The 25,463-nt window shown below is 45.1% G+C and overlaps 1 protein-coding gene across 1 annotated transcript in view; it reads right to left on the bottom strand.

Moving 5' to 3' along the window:
* Positions 1–20,024, bottom strand: part of zcchc24 (zinc finger, CCHC domain containing 24) — a 318,625-nt gene extending 298,601 nt beyond the window's left edge. The window contains exons 1-2 of the mRNA XM_085970566.1: positions 19,542–20,024; positions 13,662–13,862 (exon numbers count right to left, since the gene is read on the bottom strand). Coding sequence (XP_085826692.1) covers positions 13,662–13,862; positions 19,542–19,772 — 432 coding nt within the window. The 5' untranslated portion in view covers positions 19,773–20,024. The remainder of the gene's footprint in view (positions 1–13,661; positions 13,863–19,541) is intronic.
* Between the last annotated feature and the right edge of the window lie 5,439 nt (positions 20,025–25,463).

Below are 25,463 nucleotides of genomic sequence, written 5' to 3'. Positions count from 1 at the left end.
CAGAACAGCAATCGATAAGCACCATACAGTCAGTGCATCTTATCACGTTTTTAACATGGACTATTACTGACCATAAACACCCACAATTTGAAGCCAGCCATGAATTGACTGAATTCTATTGATGTGACCGAGGTATCAGCTGATCACTGTTGCAGACACAAGAACAGGGTGGACAGAGACCTGTTGATGCAGATCTCCAGATTTCCAATTTGTTGGGACGTTCAAGCAGAATGTCTGCTCGTCTTTCGGTGTTACAGCTCCCACCTTTTGACCTTCGAACTTAGTCTAGGCCGCAAGGCAGGAGACGAGTGTCAGATCAGTAGAAATGGCATTCCAAACCTGCCCTTTATTTAAGATTGCAGAAGTAAGGACAGATGAGAGGGGCCAGTTGACCCTCTTAGCTCACCCTTCCGTAGAAAAACGACAGGCCCACCATCACAGCATTCAACCACCTTTTGAAGGATCCCAGAATCCTTGTTGCCACCGCACTAACTAAAAGACCATTCCAAATATCAATCACGGGTGTGTGTGGAAAAAGTGCTTCTTCACACCAGCCCTGAATAGCTTGTACCAGAGAGCGTTCCCTACAGTTCCTGTTCACTCTAAACCACTGCACTGAGCTAACCTTTTCTATTCCACTCAGTATCTTATAGACCTCCAGAACAGTTCCCACTCATTTAATTTTCTTTCAAGGCTGAAGGTTCGAAGTTTTTCTCATGGTTAAGGAATCCTCAGTACATATGTCCAATTGGTAACACAATACAGCCCAGAGTCTGAGTTGCCATCGGCCCAAATCCTGGGAGGATACGTTCAGGTCAGATTATTCTGAATGCAGGCACTGTAGGACTGGGATATAAATGAAGCACTTTCAAGCCTCAAGACTTTAAAAAATATATATATATTTTCAAGTGCACAGTTTCAGTAATCAGTCTAGATTTTTTTTAAATTGTTTTGCTGTGCTGCTGGTTAAAACCAATATTAGTCAAGGATTTTCAAAAATAAAATGGCATAAGTGGTGTACTCAGAGTAGATAGCCATGTACAAGCTGGCATGGGTTTTACCAGGCCGCAGAGGGTTGAAAGAACGTGATGAAACAGGTGCTGGTGTGCCAAAATCTGGATTGACACATACTTTGAAATTGCATAACCATTAGGAATAGTGGCAACGTGTATCCCGGGACGTCACGTGATGTGATACATCTCTGCGTCAATGAGGCCGATTATAAAACTCCAAGAGGGCTGTGACTGACTGGACGAATTCCATTTTTATTCACTGTTTGCTGGTACTTTGGGCATCACATTCCAGGCTTCAGTCCATTCACATCTAGGCTTTGGTTCAGGGGAGCTGAATAAATTCCATTTTTTTATATATGGGACTCTCGGACTTTCCCAAGATTTGTAGTGGCGTTTAGGGGATTGTGTCCTTGGTCATGTCCAGTGTTATGAGAGCGTTAGGTGTTACGAGAGGGTTATAGCCTGTCTTGTGTGATCAGTGCCACGATTGTGGCGTGGCCAAGCTCGGGGGCGGAGTTCCTTATTACATCATGTGACTGGTCGTGACATGTTATTTAGAACTCTCTCCCTCAAAGGGCTGTGGATGCTGTCTCACTGAGCGATAGATTTTTGGACTCTAGGGGAATCAAGGGATATGGAGATCAGGCGGGAAAGTGGAGTTGAGGTCGAAGATCAGCCATGACCTTATTGAATGGCAGAGCAGGCTCGAGGGGCCGTATGGCCTACTCCTGCTCCTAATTCTTATATTCTTATATTAGCTCCTATAGTGTGTATAAAGCGAGAGGAAAAAAAACATTAACGAGTACATTCGGGGACCTCCGGCCCAGATTTTAACCTAACCAGTTCAACAGAATCAGGGCAGCTTTGGATCAGAGGGCTGTTTTACGTCCCACTTGACTTTATGCTCCATTGACTTCCAATGGTATGTAAAATTGGGCGGGGTGTAAAACGGTTTTCGATCCAAACCCGACTCGATCCCTCCCCTGCCGTCTGGGTTAAGTTAAAGTCGGGGCTCTGGTCCAAAGAAATTACATGTCAAGGCTTTTTGCGATGTCATTTTGACATTGTGGTATTAAACCTGTACCAATACAGGGGGTAAATTTGCACGGCCTTGCACGCAGCAAAAAATAAATCACACGATTTTCTATTAAAATGGATGGAAAATTGGAGCAGCATTATCTACAGCTGGGCAAGTAATGAATGGAGAATCAGAAGCACTTGGAGCAGCAAGTTTGCTGAAGGCACCGATCAAGGAATGGTGGACTGGAACTAGTTTGCTGGCCATATTATATGTACAGCTGGCTTACATGATGTGGATGCCAAAGCCAAGTGGTCACAGTACATTGCTGTGGTATGGTGAGATGTGGATTTATGCCCATGGTTCCAATATCAGCCAAGACGCTGAGTGAAGGGGAACTGTTACCCCAAAAGGTGGCGGGACAGATCATTAAACAGATGAACACTCAGTCTTCTCCAAAGACCCAGTTGTGCAGCAGATTGGCTGAAGATTGGGAGAAGGTCATCTGTGCCTCTCTCCCTGCTCTTCCTCCAATTGACCAGACAGCAGTGCGTGCTGCAAGGAACATAATGAGAAATAGGCCACAAAAAAAGGGTTATAATTAAAAAGAAATCAAATACAGTAATTAAATTCCACCTGCCATAAATTGAGCAAGTTAGTAAATACACAAGAAATACACTAGACATGGGTTATCCAAGCATTTTGAACTGTGTACCACTTCTAGAGTGCAAATCCACAATTCTATTCATTTCTATAAATCTCAAGCTGCAGATACGAACAGGATTAGTATTCAACCACCAATGAGACAACTGTGCTAAACACAGCCCTTCCAAAACTCCAGCTCCATGAAATTCAAACAGGGAGTCTAAGAAACGTGAGTACCTATAGGACTGTGTTGGGTGGGCTACATGGGCCAGAATGCCAAGGCTCATGGCCCACAGTTTGGAGACTCCTGCACTAAATGCCAACGGATATTGACCAGACAGTAACTGTTCTTCTTGGGGTGTAGGCAACGCTAAGAAGGCTGAGTTTAATGCCCATCCTTTCTCCTTCATGGTGATAAAAATAACAACTAAGTGGCTTACTGGGCCTTTAAGGGTAAACCACATAGTATGGGACAGAAGTCACATGTAGGCCAGGTTGGGTAGGTAACTAAAGAGCATTAGTGAGCCAGTTGGGTTTTCAGAACAAACAGCATCTTTCATAGTCTACCCACAATTTACCACATTTATTGGATTCAGTTACACAATCGCTGAAGCCCTTCAGCGATCTCCCCTCAGCCTTGATGAATGATGGCGAAATGCTTGGAAGAGCTGCGACACACTAAATGGATTCCTTATAGAGGACCCCACAGTACAACCTGAAGAATCAAACCTTCCTCGCAAACAGTGAACAACCATCAACTGCCTCAGAACCGGTCATGGTAGACACTGCCACCTTCTCCATAGATGGAAGATGAAAGCATTCCCCAGCGTGTGACTGCGGAGCTCCTAATCAGACCCTGGAGCACATCATTGAGCACTGCCCTCAGAGGAAATTCGCAGGCAGCCTACAAGATATCCACGCTGTTACATCAGAAGCGTTGGCCTGGATATCTGACTCAGATATTGACATTTGATTTGCTTTGCTACCACCATAGGAAAGAAGAAGTTACACAATTTATCATGGTGGGATTTGAACCATGAGGCCTCTGGATTACTAGTTCAGTACCATAACCACTACACTAAGATACACTGTAAACTACAACAACAACTTGCATTTATATAGCACCTTTAACATAGTGAAATATCCCAAGGTGCTTCAGAGGAGCGTTAGTGACACCGAGCCACATAACCATTGATATTAGGACAGTTGACCAAAAGCTTGGTCAAACATAGAAACTAGGAGCAGGAGTAGGCCATTCGGCCCTTCGAGCCTGCTCCGCCATTCAACGAGATCATGGCTGATCATCCAAACCCTAGCACCCGGTCCCTACACCGACAGCCATCCCACCCAAGCCCTATCCCCGTAACCCCACGTATTTAATCCCCCCTAACACTAAGGGCCAATTTTTATCATGGCCAATCAACCTAACCCGCACATCTTTGGACTGTGGGAGGAAACCGGAGCACCCGGAGGAAACCCACGCAAACACGGGGAGAATGTGCAAACTCCACACAGACAGTCACCCGAGGCCGGATTTGAACCCGGGTCCCTGGCGCTGTGAGGCAACAGTGCTAACCACTATGCCACCATGGTAGGTTTTAAGGAGCGTCTTAAAGGATGAGAGAGAGGCGGAGAGGTTCAGGGAGGGAATTCCAGAGTTTAAGGCCTAACCGTCAATGACGGAGCGATTAAAATCAGGGATGCACAAGAGGCCAGAATTGGAGGGCTGCTATCAAACAAAATTTGACACCGAGCCACAATGAAATCCCAGTCAACAAAGAGCCCCACATAATCAAACTTGAAATCCAAATTCAGTGCCATGAAGTATTTTATTCCCAAGCTCCAGTTGCCATGGTGGAGAGTTTGCACCCGTTTTCTATCGCGTACCATGACTGCCAATTGCCTCGTGTCAATAAATGCAAGAAATTTTACATTGTGGAGTTTTCAAAGCGATACCAGGGTGAGCCAACTGTTTGGACTGGGTGGAAAAGTAAATGACGAGAAGTGTTGAATGAAACAAATCCCATAACTGAAAAGAAGATCGTTTTTGGTGTATTTTTATTTTTGAAACTTGGTCTCTCTCCCAATGTGGATTTTAGATTGCTTCGGAGTATTCGATCAAAGAAAATACACAGATAGATGAATGGGAACCCAGAGCTGGCATTGGATCACAGCGCTGGATTCCTTGTGAAGTTGGAGCACTTTATTTAGTTTGGTGGACTTGGTCCAAGTTTTACGCACCAGCTTTACTAATTGTTACCAGGAGATGTTGTTCTTGTGTTTATTTCCTTGACAACCGGGGTGCGGGGGGGGGGGGGTGCACGGGGAGAGAGAAGTAAAAGTCAGAGGGTTCCTTTTCATTCGATGCAGAGGTGCACTATCAATGGGCCACACTGTGCTAAACCTGCTGTTACCAGACAGCGATCTAACCACACTGAATGGGATAATAAAGTACAAGAAACACAAAGACGCAGCAAGGTTTAGATTTACATTGAAAACTCCTGCTTAAAGCTACTGACCCTCACAATGAAATATAGATGGTTGGTGTAACAATACAGTGGATCATGGAATAGCCGGGCGCAGATTTGCTTCCGTGATTTCTCCTCTTGGCAAAAAAGTCCAGTCTTGAGAAGGTCATAGCGTTAGGTCACAGTTCAGCCATGATCTCATTGAATGGCGGAACAGGCTCGAGGGGCTAAATGGACTACTCCTGCTCCTATGTCATGCCAGATGATGGGTTGGTGGCACTTCAACTTATAGAAGAAGGAAAATTCAACGGTTGGATTAAGCCATGCTGCCGTACTCTCACCCAACTCCTGACATCACTGACATAGGCCCAGGAACAGCTCAATCAACTGTTCATTGGTGATTAGAATATCACCCATGGCGACCTAGGGGGGAAGGAGATATAAATAAGAACAATGCCTCTTAGACTTCCTGAAACCCTCCATTCTGAAGACATTCACAACTACTGACCGAGCTGGCCGAGTCCTGAAGGACGTAACTGCTAGACTGGGCCTACAGCACGAGGGAAAAACCTACTTGACCTCGTCCTCACCAATCTGCCTGTCGCAGATGCATCTGTCCATGACAGTATTGGTAGCGGTGACCACCGCACAGTCATTGTGGAGACGAAGTCCTGTCTTCACACTGAGGACACCCTTCATTGTGTTGTGTGGCACTACCACTGTGCTAAATGGGATAGATTCAGAACAGATCTAGCAGCTCAAAACTGGGCATCCATGTGGCGCTGTGGGCCATCAGCAGCAGCAGAATTGTACTCCACCACAATCTGTAACCTCATGGCCCGGCATGTTCCTCACTCTACCATTAACATCAAGTCAGGCGAGTTCAATGAGGAGTGTGGAAGATCATGCCAGGAGCAGCACCAGGCATACCTAAAAATGAGGTGCCAACCTGGGGAAGCTGCTACACAGGACTACATGTATGCTAAACGAAAGAAGCAGCATGCTATAGACAGAGCTAAGCAATCTCATAGCCAACAGATAAGATCAAAGCTCTGCAGTCCTGCCACATCCAGTCATGAATGGTGGTGGACCATTAAACAACTGATGGGAGGAGGAGGCTCCATGAACATCCCCATCCTCAATGATGGCGGAGCCCAGCACGTGAGTGCAAATGCGTTTGCAACCATCTTCAGCCAGAAGTACCGAGTGGATAATCCATCTCGGCTTCCTCCTGAGATCCCCACCATCACAGAAGCCAGTCTTCAGCCAATTCAATTCACTGCATGTGATATCAAGAAATGGCTGAGCGCACTGGATACAGCAAAGGCTATGGGCCCCTCCAACATCCCGGCTGTCATGCTCAAGACTTGTGCTCCAGAACTAGCCACTCCTCTAGCCAAGCTGTTCCATTGCAACTACAACACTGGCATTTACCTGACAATGTAGAAAGCTGCCCAGGTATGTCCTGTCCACAAAAAAAAACAGGACAAATCTAATCCAGCTAATTACCGCCCCATCAGTCTACTCTCAATCATCAACGAAGTGATGGAAGGCGTTGTCGACAGTGCTATTAAGCAGCACTTACTTACCAATAACCTGCTCACCAATGCTCAGTTTGGATTCCGCAAGGACCACTCGGCTCCAGACTTCATTACAACCTTGGTCCAAACATGGACAAAGGAGCTGAATTCCAGAGGTGAGATGAGAGTGACTGTCCTTGACATCAAGGCAGCATTTGACTGAGTGTGGCATCAAGGAGCCCTAGTGAAATTGAAGTCAATGGGGATCAGGGGAAAGACTCCCCACTGGCTGGAGTCATACCTAGCACAAAGGATGATGGTTGTGGTTGTTGGAGGCCAATCATCTCAGCCCCAGGACATCACTGCAGGAGTTCCTCAGGGCAGTGTCCCAGGTCCAACCATCTTCAGCTGCTTCACCAATGACCATCCCTCCATCATAAGGTCATAAGTGATTATTGCAGTGTTCAGTTCCATTCGCAACTCCCCAGATAATGAAGCAGTCCATGCCCGCATGCAGCAAGGCATGGACGACATTCAGGCTTGGGCTGATAAGTGACAGGTAACATTCACACCACAGAAGTGCCAGGCAATGACTATCTCCAACAAGAGAGTGTCTAACCACCGCCCCTTGACGGCATTACCATCGCTGAATCCCCCAACATCAACATCCTGGGGGGTTACCATTGACCAGAAACTTAACTGGACCAGCCACATAAATACTGTGGCAACAAGAGTAGGTCAGAAGCTGGGTATTCTGTGGCGAGTGTCTCACCTCCTGACTCCCCAAAGCCTTTCCACCATCTAAAAGGCACAAGGCAGGAGTGTGATGGAATACTCTCCACTTGCCTGGATGAGTACAGCTCCAACAACAATCAAGAAGCTCGACACCGTCCAGGACAAAGCAGGCCGCTTGACTGGCACCCCAGCCACCACCTTAAACATTCACTCCCTCCACCACCGGCGCACCGTGGCTGCAGTGTGTACCATCTACAAGATGCACTGCAGCAACTCGCCAAGGCTTCTTTGACAGCACCTCCCAAACCCATGACCTCTACTACTTAGAAGGACAAGGGCAGCAGGCGCGTGGGAACACCACCACCTCCAAGTTCCCCTCCAAGTCACACACCATCCTGATTTGGAAATATATCGACCGTTCCTTCATCGTCGCTGGGTCAAAATCCTGGAACTCCCTCCCTAACAGCACTGTGGGAGCACCTTCACCACACGGACTGCAGCGGTTCAAGGCGGCGGCGGCTCACCACCTTCTCAAGGGCAATTAGGGATGGGCAATAAATGCTGGCCTTGCCGGCGATGCCCACATCCCATGAATGAATAAAAAATTCCATGGAGTAGAGATTGAGAACGAGCTGCTGTTTTATCCACTCAGCCGGCTGACCCCTGCTCTTTGATCCCTGTGTTCTGAAATTGGCAGAAACCCAGGAGCTCGGGCGAAAAAAAGTCAACAAATGATGCATTTCTGCAACTGACAGCTGCTGTGGAAATGTAACTACAGAACGAGTAGCATTAGGAAAGTTCAATTCTCGTTTTAGTTGTGTCTCCTCCTCTGCTGAACTGATGATTCATGCCGAGGTACAGCACTGATTTACCCCATCAACGTGGCCATTCTTGTGTGAGCCTCGGCAGTAAGTGTTGTTAGGCTCTTTGACCATGCCGTGGGTGGGTATTGCAGCAGTGTCTACTCCTGCCCTCACCTGACATCTGTACTCCTGTAGCTTCCAGCAAGGATAGTGGAAAACAGGAACCCTGGTTGATTTGTATTTTTTTCCATCTCCAGCACTAAGATCCAATTGTAACATCCCATTACCATTGTCCTGGGGGCAGTCAGCTAAATTAGCAATGATCAGTCATCGGACCCGAGGTCCTCTTTGTCTACATGGCTTGATGCCCACCGCACAACACACACAAAGTACATTCTTAAGTAAATAACTGTTTTTTTTAGCTATTACCTTTCCATTTTTCTGTGGATATAATAGAGCTTTGACACGAGCCCATCACACTGCAGTCACCCTTTGTACAAAACGCCGACCCACAACCGAATATTCATCAAAGTTTGACCTCGAGATAACCTGGCTTCGCCCCAAGAAGCTGCCAATGTGGTAAAACTTCCAACAGCAACAACAACTTGTTTTTATATAGCGCCTTTAACATAGTAAAACGTCCCAAGGTGCTGCACAGGAGTATTACAAGATGAAATATTTGACACCGAGCCGTATAAAGATAAATTAGGGCAGGTGACCAAAAGCTTGGTCAATGAGGTAGGTTTTAAGGAGTGTCTTAAAGGAGGAAAGAGAGGTAGAGAGACGGAGTTGTTTAGGAAGGGAATTCCAGAGCTTAGGGCCCAGGCAACAGAAGGCACGGCCACCAATGGTTGAGCGATTATAATCAGGGATGCTCAAGAGGGCAGAATTAGAGGAGCGCAGATATCTCGGGGGTGGGGGGGCGGTTGTGGGGCTGAAGGAGATTACAGAGATAGGGAGGGGCGAGGCCATGGAGGGATTTGAAAACAAGGATGAGAATTTTGAAATCGAGGCGCTGCTTAACCGGGAGCCAATGTAGGTCAGCGAGCACGGGGTGATGGGTGAACAGGACTTGGTGCGAGTTAGGACACAGGAAGCCGAGTTTTGGATGACCTCAAGTTTACGTAGGGTAGAATGTGGGAGGCCAGCCAGGAGTGTGTTGGAATCGTCAAGTCTAGAGGTAACAAAGGCATGGATGAGGGTTTCAGCAGCAGATGAGCTGAGGCAAGGGCGGAGACGGGCGATGTTACAGAAGTGGAAATAGGCGGTCTTAGTTATGCTGTAGATATGTGGACGGAAGCTCAGTTCAGGGTCAAATACGATACCGAGGTTGCGAACAGTGTGGTTCAGCCTCAGACTGATGTTAGGGAGAGGGATGGAGTCAGTGGCTCGGGAACGGAGTTTGTGGCGGGGACCGAAAACAATGGCTTCAGTTTTCCCAATATTTAATTGGAGAAAATTTCTGTTCATCCAGAACTGGATGTCGGACAAGCAGTCTGACAATTTAGAGACTGTGGAGGGGTCGAGAGAAGTGGTAGTGAGGTAGAGCTGGGTGTCATAGGCGTACATGTGGAATCTGACGCAGTGTTAATGGGAGTTAGCCACTAATGGAGCTCAATAGGTGCCTCTTTAGACCCTTGGTCCACAGAGAGTACCTGAGTTTTGTCTTAAAGGGACAGGCCAGGTTAGCAGCTAAATATCACAACCAATGTTCCCTCTAAGCTGCGCTTTGTTGTGCACGGCCTGTTTATTTCAATGCACGGTCCCTTTAAATTTCTGCGCCTGCGCGGTATTTCCAATAGAAAAGCTTGTGAGCGGCCTCTGCGGTACCTTGCAGATTGCTGCGCAGTTGCGCACGCGCGTAGCTTCGAGGAATCATTGCTCGCAACCATGCTTTAGATCCTGGACTACCTGTGAGTAATGCCATAGGGAATCAGCTAGTATATTGCAAATGTTATAGAGGTAACTACTTCAACATTGAATTGGAAACATTAAACTAAATCTGTGTGTGCTTGTGTAACCATGCATTTTTGTGCTTGTGCCACTCTGTAACATAGAAACATAGAAGATAGGAGCAGGAGTAGGCCATTCGGCCCCTCGAGCCTGCTCCGCCATTCAATGAGATCATGGCTGATCATCCAAACTCAGTACCCTGTCCCTGCCTTCTCCCCATATCCCTTGATCCCTTTAGCCTTAAGAAATATATCGAACTCCTTCTTGAATATATTTAATGAATTGGCCTCAACTGCCTTCTGTGGTAGCGAATTCCACAGGTTCACCACTCTCTGGGTGAAGAAATTCCTCCTCATCTCAGTCCTAAATGGCCTACCCCTTATCCTTAGACTGTGACCCCTGGTTCTGGACTCCCCGACCCTCGGGAAGATCCTTCCTGCATCTAGTCTGTCTAGTCCTGTTAGAATTTTATAAGTTTCAATGAGATCCCCCCTCATTCTTCTAAACTCTAGCGAGTATAAGCCCAATCGACCCAATCTCTCCTCATACGTCATTCCTGCCATCCCAGGTATCAGTCTGGTGAATCTTCGCTGCACTCCCTCCATGGCAAGAACATCCTTCCTCAGGTAAGGTGACCAAAACTGCACACAATACTCAAGATGTGGTCTCACCAAGGCCCTGTACAACTGCAGCAAGACATCCGTGTTCCTGTACTCGAATCCTCTCGCTACGAAGGCCAACATACCATTTGCTTTCTTAACTGCCTGCTGCACCTGCATGCTTAACTTCAGCGACTGGTGCACAAGGACACCCAGGTCTCGTTGCACTTTCCCTTCTCCCAATCTATTGCCGTTCAGATAATAATCTGCCTTCCTGTTTTTGCCACCAAAGTGGATAACCTCGCATTTATCCACATTATACTGCATCTGCCATACATCTGCCCAGTCACCCAACCTGTCCAAATCATCCTGGAGTTTCTCGGCATCCTCCTCACTGCACACACGCCCACCCAGCTTTGTGTCGTCTGCAAACTTGGAGATATTACATCTAGTTCCCTCGTCTAGATCATTAATATATATTGTGACTAGCTGGGGTCCTAGCACCGATCCCTGCAGTACCCCACTAGTCACTGCCTGCCACTCGGAAAAAGACCCGTTTATTCCAACTCTTTGTTTCCTGTCTGCCAGCCAGTTCTCTATCCAAGTCAGTACTGTACCTTGCCCCCAAACCCATGTGCTTTAACTTTACACGCTAATCTCTTAAATACGACGGGATGTGGTGCCATCATACTTAGCAAATAGTTTCACTGTTGCCAGCTAATTGACATCAACGGGTTTTTAAGTGGGCGACATTGGCAGGTAATAGGACAAAGACTATTGCAAGCTAATGTCATGAAGCACAAGGAGCAGTCATTCCGAAATTGGGTGGAACCATTTGCTGCTTTTAAAGTGAACTCAAGGGTGTAATAAAACAAACACTGAGGATGGGTTTGAGGTTGTAACTGGTAAATTAATGAGCCTTGAATTACAGATGTGACCATGACTGCTGGTCCACAGCTTGGCCCTAAGTGGTCAATCCAGTTAATAGTTACATGTCTAAAAAATGTATGTGTGTGCAACAGATAATCTGGATTGGAGGCTGCGTATTTTTCTGTTTCAGCAACATTCCAGCCAACTGGGGAAACATCAATAGTGCCACTTAATGGAAAAATATCATAAATGCTAAATAGGAACTTGATAAACTAGATATCATACTAATAATAATCAGATTAGTGCTGTGAACAGTGTAAATTGCTGAGTTATTGTTCATAGGCTCAGTACGTTGCATTTATTCAGCCTGCTAACCAAAATAAAATACTTATTTTCATGTAACCCTATTATACGTTCTAACCAAATTCTGAAGTCTGTTGATGTAGACCAAGGATTGTTTTGACTTGGAGCGCGAAACGCTTTGAATAATTAAAACCACAGTTCTCTGGACTTTTTTTCTTTCCATGCTCCAGTGCAGTGCCAGTGTTCGAGTACTCTGGGCTCTCTCTGTCCCTTCGACTGTTTAGATCTTGACATCTCATGTTTCCAAGCTGTCCCAGCTCTGATGGTGAGAGGCAGGCAGGGAGGGAGGGATGGAGGGGAAAGATAGAGCACAAACCCTGACTGGAGAGATGGTCTCTGTGGATTAGAATCAGGCATCTGGATTTTATTACTCTTCAGACTGCTAGCCGAGATTCCAGCCTGTTTGTCCAGGCCTCCTTCAGAATGAGACACAACTTGAATATTACCCATTACTGATCTCTGACAACCTCCAAACCAATGTCTTAGTCAAGAATGCAAAATCATTCTACTGGGAAAATTGGCAAGATCTTTACAAAGACAAGAATCCATGAGCTGTGCAAAAATGAGCAAAAATCCAGTTTGCTCCATACCAACCAATACTGTCTACAGTTGGCACAGAAGGGTAATGGCCATTATCTGTAATACAATCACTCGAAATGAAATCTCCTTTAAAATAATCCTATAAAAATTATTTGGTGTTATTTGTGCAAACATGGGAGTTCATTGTGACATTGATCAGTGCAACAGATTTGTACCAAGTGCAATGAAGCAGTGCTTTACTGTGAGGGTCACTGATTTACAATGACTGAATAAATCAAATTCTACTTCTGTATTGTACCAACTCCACGATCCTGTCCATTTCCCCATGAATCGCTGTCTTGATTATTGGGGCTTTCTGTCTGAGAACTGTGATATAACAGTTCAGTATAGTCTACATAATGGAGAATGAATGGGGAAACCCAAAACGAGTTTGAAATGGAAATGAATTTGATGACGGAGATGTCAAATTGGTACAGAGATGTATTTTGGCTTTCAGAATTGTAGGAAATGTAGCTTGAGTTGATATAAGGTGATCAATATCTGGACAACACTGTGACTTATGAGAAATGTGCCTTTGAGACAGTGCTGACATTCAGTTCAGACACTCTGGCATTGATTTAGTTGCAAAGAGTAATAATTGAGGGCAAACAGAACCAACTTTTCCATCTGTTTCTTAAAAACATACTGATTACGCCAGGCCAGAAAGCACTAACCAAACAAAGCATATGAAATAATGATTGAACCGGTGGTTTAATTCCTAATGGCTTTCACAATCCCTTTGCTAAAGGGTGTGGATTCAGCTATACTGTTAAGAACGCACACGCATATTTTTAAAAATACATTTAAAACTTATTTTGCAGATATTTAAATGTGAATGTATTCATCCAATATTTTAAGCACATCAAATATTTCACTTGCGAATACTCTGATGTTATTCACATTATCTCACTTTTTTTTTAAACCATCAGTAATGACGCGACAAGTGTTAGCCCTTGCACAGTTCACTGCCTGCAGATCTCAATGCTTCAATACCAGATGCCTCCCCAATAATTTGGGTTATTCACCCTCCGTTAGTTAAACATCACCCTGTTGAGGTTCTCTCTCTCTCTCTTGCAATATTCAAACCACTCTTACCTGGGGACAGTCCTTGATATAATGGCCCTTGTTGAAACAGAGATGGCACAAGTAGTTGGGTGGAGGCCTTTTGCCAGGTTTGCGAGGTTCTGCCGATAAGGATAGATCCGAGAAATGGTCTGTCAGCGAGCTTAGCCCATCCACGATATTACTCAGAGAACCATAGGGCGAAGCACTCTTGTACAACCCACTGGTAATAGCCTGGATAAAGGACAATATTCAATTCGTTACAATGCTTTTTCTGTGTGTGTCTGTTCTTCAATCTACCGAAGCTGTTGAGAAGATTAAACCTTTAATGAAATAAAGATTTAAACTGGTCCCTGCATTGCACATGTTCAAAACAGGCCAGCAAAGCAAGACTTTACAAAATATGCAATCATCATAAAAACTAGTGAGCTGCCTGTCCTGGAACCTGAACTTCTACCTGCTGTAAGTGGCTATGTTAGAAATGTAAGTAATTGCTCAATCAAACCCTTCAATGCCATTGTATCTGTGTTAAAACAACTTGAAGGATTTTGACTGTTGAGTTCATTCGACCAACAGCAAAACATCCATTTAGTGTTTTAGAGCTGAGGTCCATAGATTTGAAGTCAAGGTATTCCCTTAGCAGAGAGGTCAATAACCAAGGGGCATGGATTTAAAGTAATTGGTAGAAGGATTAGAGGGGAGTTGAGGAGAACTTTTTTCACCCAGAGGGTGGTGGGGGTCTGGAACTCACTGCCTGAAAGGGTGGTAGAGGCAGAGACCCTCATCACATTTAAGTACTTGCATGTCTCTTCTTCCTCTCTTAGGCAGTCCCTCGGAACCGAGGATGACTCGCTTTCACATTAAAAATGAGTTCTCAGGTGACTGATGAGTCCAATGCAGGACCTACAGTCTCTGTCACAGGTGGGGCAGATGGTGGTTGAAGGGGCGGGTGGGTGGGGTGCTTGGGTTGACGTGCGCTCCTTGCGCTTGCTCCCAGCGAAGAGACTCGAGGTGTTCGGTGCCTTCCTGGATGCTTCTCCTCCACTTTGTGCAGTTTTGGGCCAGGGATTCCCGGGTGTCGGTGGGGATGTTACACTTTTTCAAAAAAAGTGTTGAACGTGCGCTTGAAGTGTGGTAACCTACAGGGCTACGGACCAAAAGCTGGATCGCTCTTTCTTGGCCGGCACAGACACGATGGGCCGAATGTCTCTGATTCTCTGATTTATTGGTACAATGTATTATCGTGATCGGGAACATCAGAAAGGAGCGAGTGGGTTTTAATGTGAGAATTTCTGAAAATGATACATTCATAAAGTTTTTTTTGGGGGGGTGGGGGGGTAGCTGCTAACTACTTGCTCGTTTGTAGCACAGAGGACGAGCCGTCAGACCAGAGTGATCCATAGATTGAAGTGCGTTTTAACACATACAATAAATGACTATTAATGAAGGGACTGTCGGCAACCGCCTGCATGCTTGAGTGAAATCCAGACCCCCACGTTACAGCGCCACAATACCCACTGAAGCCTTTCACTTGCAGGATGCGCTCGACATTCCTCACAAGCCGTAGCACCTGCCAACCAAAATTAATACAGACTTCTGATGTTCAGCTTCAGGGGGCCAGAGGTGGATTTATTTTGGGTTGGGGCGGGCGAGGGTGCGAAAGGAACTTGCTTTGTGTTCCCCATGTATGTGTCGCCCTTGCTGCAAACGTCCAGCTATTTTTAAGTGAGGTGACAACTGTTTTAACTCCAGCTGTCATGTAGGCGAGGTTGCTTTGTAGGATCTGAAGTGAATTAAAATAAAGCGACCTGTCAAAATAGGTCAGGGCATTTAACCCTTCGCCTTCTGTGTCCCTGGTTGCTGCTGTTGTCGAGTAAACTCGTGACGGCTAAGAAGGGTGGATAAAGGCGGATTCTCCCTCCTATTGTGGGCAGTTACTCTGGATTCCCCATTTACAAAGTTAGATTATCTGGATCTGTACCCAGGGTAGACCGGGGCAAAAAGGTGGGATGTACCCAGGTCAAATGGGGATATGCCTTCTTTCCAAAATTGCTATCTGCTTCTTTGCGTCCTTGATACTGGATGAACAATGCCACAGTCCCTCAACTTACACCAAGTGAGGTTCTTTATTTAGAATAAAACTTAATGTCTAAAACTGGTCAGAAGACAAACGTTTTCCAAATCAACTGGGGCCCAAGGTTTCTAGTCTTTGCACAGCACACACCAAGGGCGCAAAAAAAAACTGAAGTCGTGTTCTTAGCCTGCCCACAACAGAAGGGTCGAAGGAGTTGCTGCATCTTCTTTTGCAAGCACGAACTTGTTAAATGCCCGCAGAAAGCAAGCCCTAATCCCCCGCCCCCAAACCACCAGCCCGCTAATTGAGGAGACGCCCACACTGCACGTTGCTTTCACGCGCATCCCAGGCCGATTAGCTTCTTCTGTCTCGGCCAATCCATATCTGAAACGTTTCAGCTTCCACAGCGGTGCCTCGTTGGCCCTCATTGAATTAAACTTGCACTTTTCTTAAAAGGGCCATGGCCATGTGGCTGGAAGTATTTTTTTTCCTGGCGCACCGTTTAACGCAGCTATCCTGCCACACAATCCGTGTGGCCCTTTTAAGAAGCGAGTTATGTTTCTGGAAAGAATGCTTGCTGTGTGTAAATGGACGGAAACAGGATAGGGCTAAAACAACAGAACAAACCAATTCTGCTCATACTGGGGAAAATGGCTGGAATTTTCCCCTCACTTATAATGCATAAAGGGAAATTCTGCCCCAATGCATTTCACTAGATTCCTAGGCAAGTCCTTAATTTGACTAGCATTGAAGCTCTGGCCCAGTTCAGCTCCTTTCCTCTTCCAATGCTGATACCCCCTCACTCCAGTCCACCACTGCTGGCATAGACCAGTTATCAGGACCCTGCACTGTGGAATTCTCTTACAAACCCCTCTACCTTGCTACATCTCTTAATATCTTCCAAAGTCTCCTGAAAAATCGAACTCTTCCACCTTGTCCTCCATCACTTCATTTATTTTTTCCCTTACTCCCCAGTATCCATCCCCCTTCCCCCAGTGTGCAGTCCCTTGGGACGCTCTGCTATATTAAAAGCACAAAGTGCCAGTTGCTTTTAAAAGATGCTACAATAAACAGTACCCGAGTGGAACAACACAATTCATACACACACATACTTAGAAAGATTGCTCATTAGAACATATTATTTGGAGCGAGAAAAAGCCATTCGGCCCAACAGTCCCACGCCATCCAGACTTCTAGCATATTTATTCTATCATGGATCTCCGCTCCACACTCGTCCTGCCTGTTAATAAGAACGTAAGAAATAGGAGCAGGAGTAGGCCATACGGCCCCACGAGCCTGCTCCGCCATTCAATAAGATCATGGTTGATCATCCACTTTCATATCCCTTGATTCCCCCTAGAGTCCAAAAATCTATCAATCTCAGCCTTGGATATACTCAAAGACTCAGCATCCACAGCCCTCTGGGGCAGAGAATTCCAAAGATTCACCACCCTCCAAGTGAAGAAATTCCTCCTCATCTCAGTCCTAAATGGCCAACCCCTTATCCTGAGACTATGCCCCCTAGTTCTAGACACTCCAGCCAGGGGAAACAACATTTTTTAAAAATTTGTTTATGGGATGTGGGCGTCGCTGGCAAGGCAAGCATTTATTGCCCATCCCTAATTGCCCTTGAGAAGGTGGTGGTGAGCCGCCTTCTTGAATCCCTGCAGTGCGTGTGGTGAAGGTACTCCCACAGTGCTGTTAGATAGGGAGTTCCAGGATTTTGACCTAGTGACGATGAAGGATCGGCAATATACTTCTAAGTCAGGATGGTGTGTGACTTGGAGGGGAACTTGGAGGTGGTGGTGTTCCCATGCACCTGCTGCCCTTGTCCTTCTACGTGGAAGAGGTTGCGGGTTTGGGAGGTGCTGCTGAAGGAGCCTTGGCGAGTTGCTGCAGTGCATCTTGTAGATGGTACACACTGCAGCCACGGTGCGCCGGTGGTGGAGGGAGTGAATGTTTAAGGTGGTGGATGGGGTGCCAATCAAGTGGGCTGCTTTGTCCTGGATGGTGTCGAGCTTCTTGAGTGTTGTTAGAACTGCACTCATCCAGGCATCTCAGCATCTACCCTGTCAACCCCTACCTCCCCTGAAAACCAGCCAGTATTTCTACAATCCTCAATTAACCTTCTCAACCGGTATGGGTCTCATTTAAATCTATCATTTGACCTTGAATCAACTACCCCTTTGGGAGCCTGTTCCCGATCCCCATGGTCCTGAGGGTCCCCCTCCCCCAATCTCTAACTTTGCTCCAGGCTGGTGAACTTTGTACTGTTCTCATTTGTCACATCCATGTTGCTGTCAAACCCCAATTCATGAATTTGATAGTTTATCACCAACTTTTCTCTGAATACGGTTGTACATGGAGTTTCTATTACATAGAAACATAGAAGATAGGAGCAGGAGTAGGAGTAGGCCATTCGGCCCCTCGAGCCTGCTCCACCATTCAATGAGATCATGGCTGATCATCCAAACTCAGTACCCTGTCCCTGCCTTCTCCCCATATCCCTTGATCCCTTTAGCCTTAAGAAATATATCTAACTCCTTCTTGAATATATTTAATGAATTGGCCTCAACTGCCTTCTGTGGTAGAGAATTCCACAGGTTCGCCACTCTCTGGGTGAAGAAATTCCTCCTCATCTCAGTCCTAAATGGCTTACCCCTTATCCTTAGACTGTGACCCCTGGTTCTGGACTCCCCCGCCATCAGGAACAGCCTTCCTGCATCTAGTCTGTCTAGTCCTGTTAGAATTTTATAAGTTTTATTCTATTTAAAAGGTGCCAGAAAAGAACATTACTTTTTCAATGCTAATTTTCTAATTGTTAGACATTGCCCCTTTAAGATCAAACCTACCCTACCAACCTTCCTTTCAACTGCAGATTTACTAATGAGGAAAGCGACGGCTAGAGTATACATGGCGCTTTATTTCTGTCCCTGTAGAAGCAATCAGATATCCCTGCTCCAAAATAATGACCAGACTCATATTTCACAGAATTTCCAAGGGTCAGTGAAGGACTTGCTGCAATCTAACCAATCTCAGTCCCTCTGGAGAGAATGCAGATCACACAACCAGACACGGCTGGGCAGCCTGCGCAGCTTCACACACACCTCTGGCTTTCCAAAAAGTAATGACTTATTTCGCTGGCGTGATTTTTTTTCTCTCTCTCGCCCCTACCGAGTTTCAACTCGGGCAAAAAACCTCCCATAAATAGACACTTTGCTAGGATATCCTCTACATCCAAATCACCAGTAAGATGTCTTGCTAATTGAACGGTTTTTGGGGGTAATGCCTCGCATTGCTTTTAACAAGCTGTCAATCACATTGAGTGATTCACACATGGGACAAGGGGGGTTGTGGAAAGGGGGGAATGAAACACGACTTTAAATATGAAACGGTGTTATTGCAAGTCCCAATGGCTGACAGCAGCACACAGCAATGTGCCACTTTTGTATTCCAGTCTTATGATTGCATGGCACAGAGCGTTCAATTATTAGCCAACGTGTCAACACCTTTTTGCATTTAGATAAATTGAGTTCAACTGACAGACAACAAATAGGATCTCGCTTCGTACAATAAAACCCTGCAGGATCCCAGGGGCAATAACTTTGCCCTAGGAAAAGGATTTCCCCTCTCTCTTTTTATATATATAAATATCACAGTCTAATGGCGGGCGTGAAAGATCAATGCCAGGCAGAGATCAGAAACATTTTGTTAAAAGTTTCCATTTTCTTTAAAAACCACTACGGTTCTAACTGATTGCTAAAAAAAAGAACACATTTCAGAGCGCCGGGCGTTTTATATTGGTACTTATTAAGACTGTATTCGAAGGGAATGCGCACCTCGTTCCTGTGGAGTTGGGAAAAGTTGTTGAGATAGTTGGAATAGAGCGAAGTTCCCAGATCAGCAGCTTTGGCGTAGTTCAGATCGTGATGGTGGGACGCCGGCTCGGGTCTGAAGGCATCGAAGGCGCTGGGCTGGTGAGTGTCCTGCAGAGACAGATAGACCCAGTTCAGGAGCTGGGCTGGCTGGTAGACAGAGGCGCTGGTGTCGATCGCCGACAGCAAACTCATCCTGGCCGGCTCCTCGCTCGCCTCAGTGCTTCTTGCTTGCAAAAGTGTGTGTGTGTGTGTGCAGAGATGTGAAAGTTCCCCCAAGGCTGGCTGCTAGGACGGATCTCCTGGTTCTTGTTGGGGAGGGAGGAGGAGGAGGGGGGGGGGAGAGTTTGTTGTTGTTGATGATGATGTTTTGTTGCCTGTTGGTGTTGTGGTGGGAAGTTGTCAGTAAGTTTTTTTGGGGGGGGCGGGGGGTAGGATTATTGTTGGACGACAGCCTCAGACTGATCCGCTAGCTCTTTATTCCCCCCCCCCTCCCCAAGGGAAGAGTTACTCTGCAGCAGCCAATCAGAGCTGCGCTCCGGCACCCGGAACTACATCATCAAGCTTTGATACATTTCACTGTGGAGTGATGGCGCGTTTTGGGAGTTTCTCCAGGAGTGGGGGGGGCTGAGAATGTCCCCAAAAGTTGAGTCAGTTTCAAATCAGTTACAGCCCCCTTTTTTTTTAAATGCTCCTGTGCTTTCTATTGTCCGGTAATCCCGTCCCACCCCCTTTAACAATCTAACTTGATTGAATTTGCCAGGATTTCTTGCTACAACTGTGGATCTCACTCAGTTTACATACCAGATACTGTAGGTTTTTCAGTCTGTCCCAACCAGCCATTTCATCACTTAAGTTTTTCCAAACTAAACGCATATGCGGAGGAAACCATAAATGCTCCAATCTAGCTGAATGGCCTCTTTTTTAATAATTAAAATGTCAATATTTTTGAAACCATCCCCATCCCATCAAATCCCACGCCTCTTTTAAACTTTGCATTTACAATGCTATCGATAAGACCGCTGCCTGCGCGGTTTAATTGAATTTAGATTAAAATAACACTGTCGTCGAGGGATCACTTTACAAGGAAATGTGGGTTGTTTTTTCTCACCCTGCAGTGGGGTGGGAGAAAGAAAAAGTGAACTCCGGACGTTTCAAACTGGGGATCGAGAGACAGCAGTGTCCGAGGGAAGCCCACCCACCTACCCTTTCATATTTCCAGCTCCCTGGAGGAAATCAGGTCGCTTTTCTTCCTGCCGGTGGGAATACAAGGCAAGAATCACACTCGTGGAATTTCGGCACTTGCTAACGATTTCACCGCACCGCGCTGTTTAAATTGTCTTCTTTCAGTATTTTTTAAAAAAAAGCAAAATGCTACAAAAAAGCTGAGAATTGCTTTGGTTCGCCCTGCACAGACTGACAAGTGCTTTGGTGAGGATGTTCCCTGTTTCTAACGAAATCGTTTTTCAATTGCGCCATTCGAAACACAGAACCCTGTTTCAAACTCGTGAAACTATTCTTTAAGCCAAACCACCGATCCATTTCTGAAGCTGTGAGATCTTTACTGCTGGTGAAATGTTTGTGGTGTAGGTACTGTGTGCCCAGTTAAAGCGGAGGGTCGATTTTGAGGGAGGTGAATTAAGACACGCTGAATCAGTCCTGTTTGAGTTCTCGAGTGGGAGAAATAAGTCTCTGTGGTCCCAAGCACAGTAATCCCGCAGTTCCCATCCGAATGATTGTACAAGTTGGGTGCATGCAGCGTAAACCGGTTCTTGAAGATTGCTTCTAGCGAAATATTTTAGGAGGGTTTTAGAATTTTGCTAAAGTTCCAACAGTGGAAATCTTAAAGACTGCACTTGCACTGGGTGGGGAAATTCCTCTTGTGCGTTGCTGGCCGGTGCTGGGATTTTCTATTCCTGACAGTTAATAAATGGGGAATCCTAGGTTGGCGGTGCGGAATTTCACATGTTCTCCTGGCTTGTGCTGGAACCGCTATAACTGGATGTACACACTGAGTGAGCAGAGGCATGCTTAACCTTAAATCATTCTGGTACCAGCACCATTCAGGGCAAACGCTAATAATAAAGCAATTATTAGAGCTTAATAAATCTGAACATACCATGTGCAGCAAGTAATAGAATGTTTTCAGATTGACAATTAAACTTAAAGATTTATTAATATATAAAGTGTGCGTGTATATAAAAATAAAATTGCGTTTCTCCATCGTTACCATTTTATTTTAATGTATTTTTTATGTGGAATAATTATATTGCTGTAAATGATAATACTGTTCATACTGATTATACTTTTTTATTATTTCTAGATTGTATTTCTATATATTGTATGTGTTAGCCATGGCTCAGTCAGAATGTCATGGGTTCAAGTCCCACTCCAGTGTTAATCTAGGTTTAACACTCCAGTGCAGTACAGTACTGATGGAGTGCTGCACTGTCAGCGGTGCCTGTGCAGCGCCTTGGGATGTTTTACTACGTTAAAGGCGCTATATAAATACAAGTTGTTGTTGTGCCATCTTTCGGATAAGACATTAAACCAATGCCCTCTCAGGTGGACGTAAAATATCCCATGACACTTTTCGAAGAAGAGCAGGGGAGTTCTCCCCGATGTCCTGCCCAACATTTATCCCTCAACCAACATCACCAAAACAGATTATCTGGTCAATTATCACATTGCTGTTTGTGGGAGCTTGCTGTGCGCAAATAGGCTGCCGCGTTTCCCACATTACAACAGTGACTGCACTTCAAAAGTACTTAATTGGCTGTAAAGCATTTTGGGACATCCTGAGGTTGTGAAAGGCGCTATATAAATGCAAGTCTTTTTCTTTATACGTTTCGTGGAGTGATTGCAAACTTCACATGAAACACGCACTTTAATGACTCTGCTGGGGTGATGAAGTATGTTGATGTAATATGCTGGGTTAGTTTTCCAGTCCACTGAATGTTGCTCTACCTCATGCATTGCTTATTTGTAAGTCCAATGCAGCCCCCATCAATAAAATCAATATATCTGCATACAGACAGAATAACTGACTTACCATCCACACCAATATACTCCCATGGATATTGAAAGACAGGACCAACCAAGGTTGTCAAGCAAGGTTCTTGCTTCTTCAACCAAGATAGCTCTAGATGAAGCTGAGAGATCTTTACTGATGGCAAAGGTGTAGTAGGTGTGTTTCCAGTTAAAGTGGAGGATTAATTTTGAGGGACGTGAATTAAGACATGCGGAATCAGTCCTATGGGTGTTATGGAGAGGTGGGAGAAATAGTTTCTGTGATCCCAAGCTGTGTAATTCCACAGTTCCTATCTGAACAATTTTACAATTTTCTCTAACACTGATCCACATTTGTAAAGCTTGTGTTATGAAACTAGAGTGTTTAAACTTATAGACAGCACATAACTCCTATATAAACTGGTACGATTTCCGCTTCCTTCTATGTATCAGATCATGGTGTGGGAATATTAATACATGAACTTCCAGTAGTTTTGCACATTATTTACATCTGAAAGGGTCCCAGTGAAATCTCTGCTATATGTATATACACACAGTTAGATTTTACCTTCCACAATTGTTGCTTTTTATTTGGAGAGAGGTTGAGTTATTTGGACTCACCTTGCTGAAATACCAAGGTGTAAGATATCTCAAATGACTGAGAATCATTCAACGTTTCATACATTGAAAATATGCAATCACTTATGGTTACCATGGAATGTACTCATTTTCCAAAACAGAGAGTTAATGCCTGAGGTATTTGTTCAGCTGTTGCAATACTTTATTTATACAAATCAAGACAATTGTAGGACTATTATGCATGTGGATAAGTTATAATGCAGATTTAATTTTAATATTTTTCAAGTCTGCTATTTTCAGGGCCACTGTTATATGGTGACAGAATAAGCCAGATTCTGTTTTTATTACAAGAGATTCGAGTTTTCACCAGTGTTTTGAGGATTGCCTTTTATAATGCCGTCCATTTGTCCATGAAAATCACAAACCAATGGCGTTGGTTATTTTCACTGCTGTGTCTGCACTCTCGTCAATCTGGATGTGCATAACATTTTATTTTGGAGGAATTTGTACCATAAAGTCAATGTACCTGTGAAAAAATAAACCAGCATACATTAATCACACACACACTACTTTACATGAAATATTAATATTCGTTACTATCTGTTTCAGTGTTCGGAAACCCAAAACATAAGAACATAAGAACATAAGAAATAGGAGCAGGAGTAGGCCAATCGGCCCCTCGAGCCTGCTCCGCCATTCAATAAGATCATGGCTGATCTGATCCTAACCGCCAATCTACTATCACAGAACCATCTCCTGAATCTAACAGAATTAGACACACGAAATAGGAACAGGATCAGGCTACACGGCCCCTGGGCCCGCTCCGCTACCCACAGGGCCATGTCCAATCCGAACCTAGACTCATGTCCAAATTCCTGCCCGCTCCCCGTAACCCTTAATTCCCTTTACTTCTAGGAAACTGTCTATTTCTGTTTTAAATTTATGTAATGATGTAGCTTCTACAGCTTTTTGGGGCAGCATATTCCATGGACCTACCACCCTCTGAGTGAAGTAGCTCCTCCTCATCTCAGTTTTGAAAGAGCAGCCCCTTATTCTAAGACTATGCCCCCTAGTTCTAGTTTCACCCATCATCGGGAACATCCTCCCCGCATCCACCCGATCCAACCCCTTCACAATCTTATATGTTTCAATAAGATCGCCTGGGGGGGGGGGGGCAGACCGTGTTTAGGCCACTGAGGCTCCAATTTTGAGATCGCCGTGTGATGAGGAGTTAGATTGTTTATCTGATTCCATGTTGACACACCGACTATAGCACTGAAGTGATGAGGAAAGACCTTCACTAGGAGGCTAAAGTTGGTGTGTGAATACACCCGGTGCTTTCTTATGAGCAAAATATATGTGTAAACCCCCCCCCTCACTTTAAATCTCTGCAGTGAAAATTTTATTTACATTCTATTTATCTATCTTATGAAAGTCCTCTGTAAAACTTTTCATCGGTGTGAGAGCTGGCTGGCTGAGGTCAGGCAAACAATTCTGTAGATTTAACACGTATCGTGTCAGGTATAAAAGTATCTCAATGACTACTGAAAAAAAGCTGATCATAAAATCTTGGAATGACTTCAGTTGTTTAGAAGGGTTCTGTGGGGCTCTTGATGCAATGAACTCTTCCATTCCCTGAACTCTGATGCTCCCTTGTGTTGGAGTCTGCCAAGACGAGCTTGTTCCCACAGTGATAAGGAAATGCGCTAAATATAACTCTGAATCTGACTGTCCAGGTATCCCTTAAAAAACAAATCTCCATGGTGGGTGGTGGCTTTTTCCTGATTCGGTTTTACACATTGTTTGTAGAAGGGTAAATGCAGTGCAATGGTCACATAGTGCAGCTAATTAAATGTGAGATGTAACAGCACTATCTAACGCCTTAAACTGCATACCCATTACACAAACTACACATTTAAAATTGCCATTGTGGAAGAACTGTTATACACAAATTTTCTGAAATATATATAATCAACGCAAATAACAGTCTGTAATGAGGCATCTAACTGCTGACCTCCCCAAGGGAAGATTCCCTCTGTATGCTATTGGTAACAAAGTTGCAAGCCCTGTTTATAAGGAACAAGTTTATGAGGAAACATTCCCCTTGGTTCCATAATATAAAGAAGTTCCTGTTGCTATAAGCCAATTATGCCACCAAGGGTCCATGTCAATTTGCTTTGGCTTTTATATTATGACAATGGGCCAGTAATTCCGGTCCCAACGCGTGAGTACGGACGGGGTACTCACGCGTGGGCCTGTTGGAAGTGCCGGATTTCAGCATGCACAGCGCATGCGCGG

Source organism: Somniosus microcephalus, chromosome 29, assembly GCF_052327205.1.
Source record: "Somniosus microcephalus isolate GS21.2 chromosome 29, FLI_Smic_1.0, whole genome shotgun sequence".
Classification (NCBI taxonomy): Eukaryota; Metazoa; Chordata; class Chondrichthyes; order Squaliformes; family Somniosidae; genus Somniosus; species Somniosus microcephalus.
Note: the sequence above shows the minus strand (reverse complement) of the source record. Positions and strands in the feature narration are given on the sequence as shown.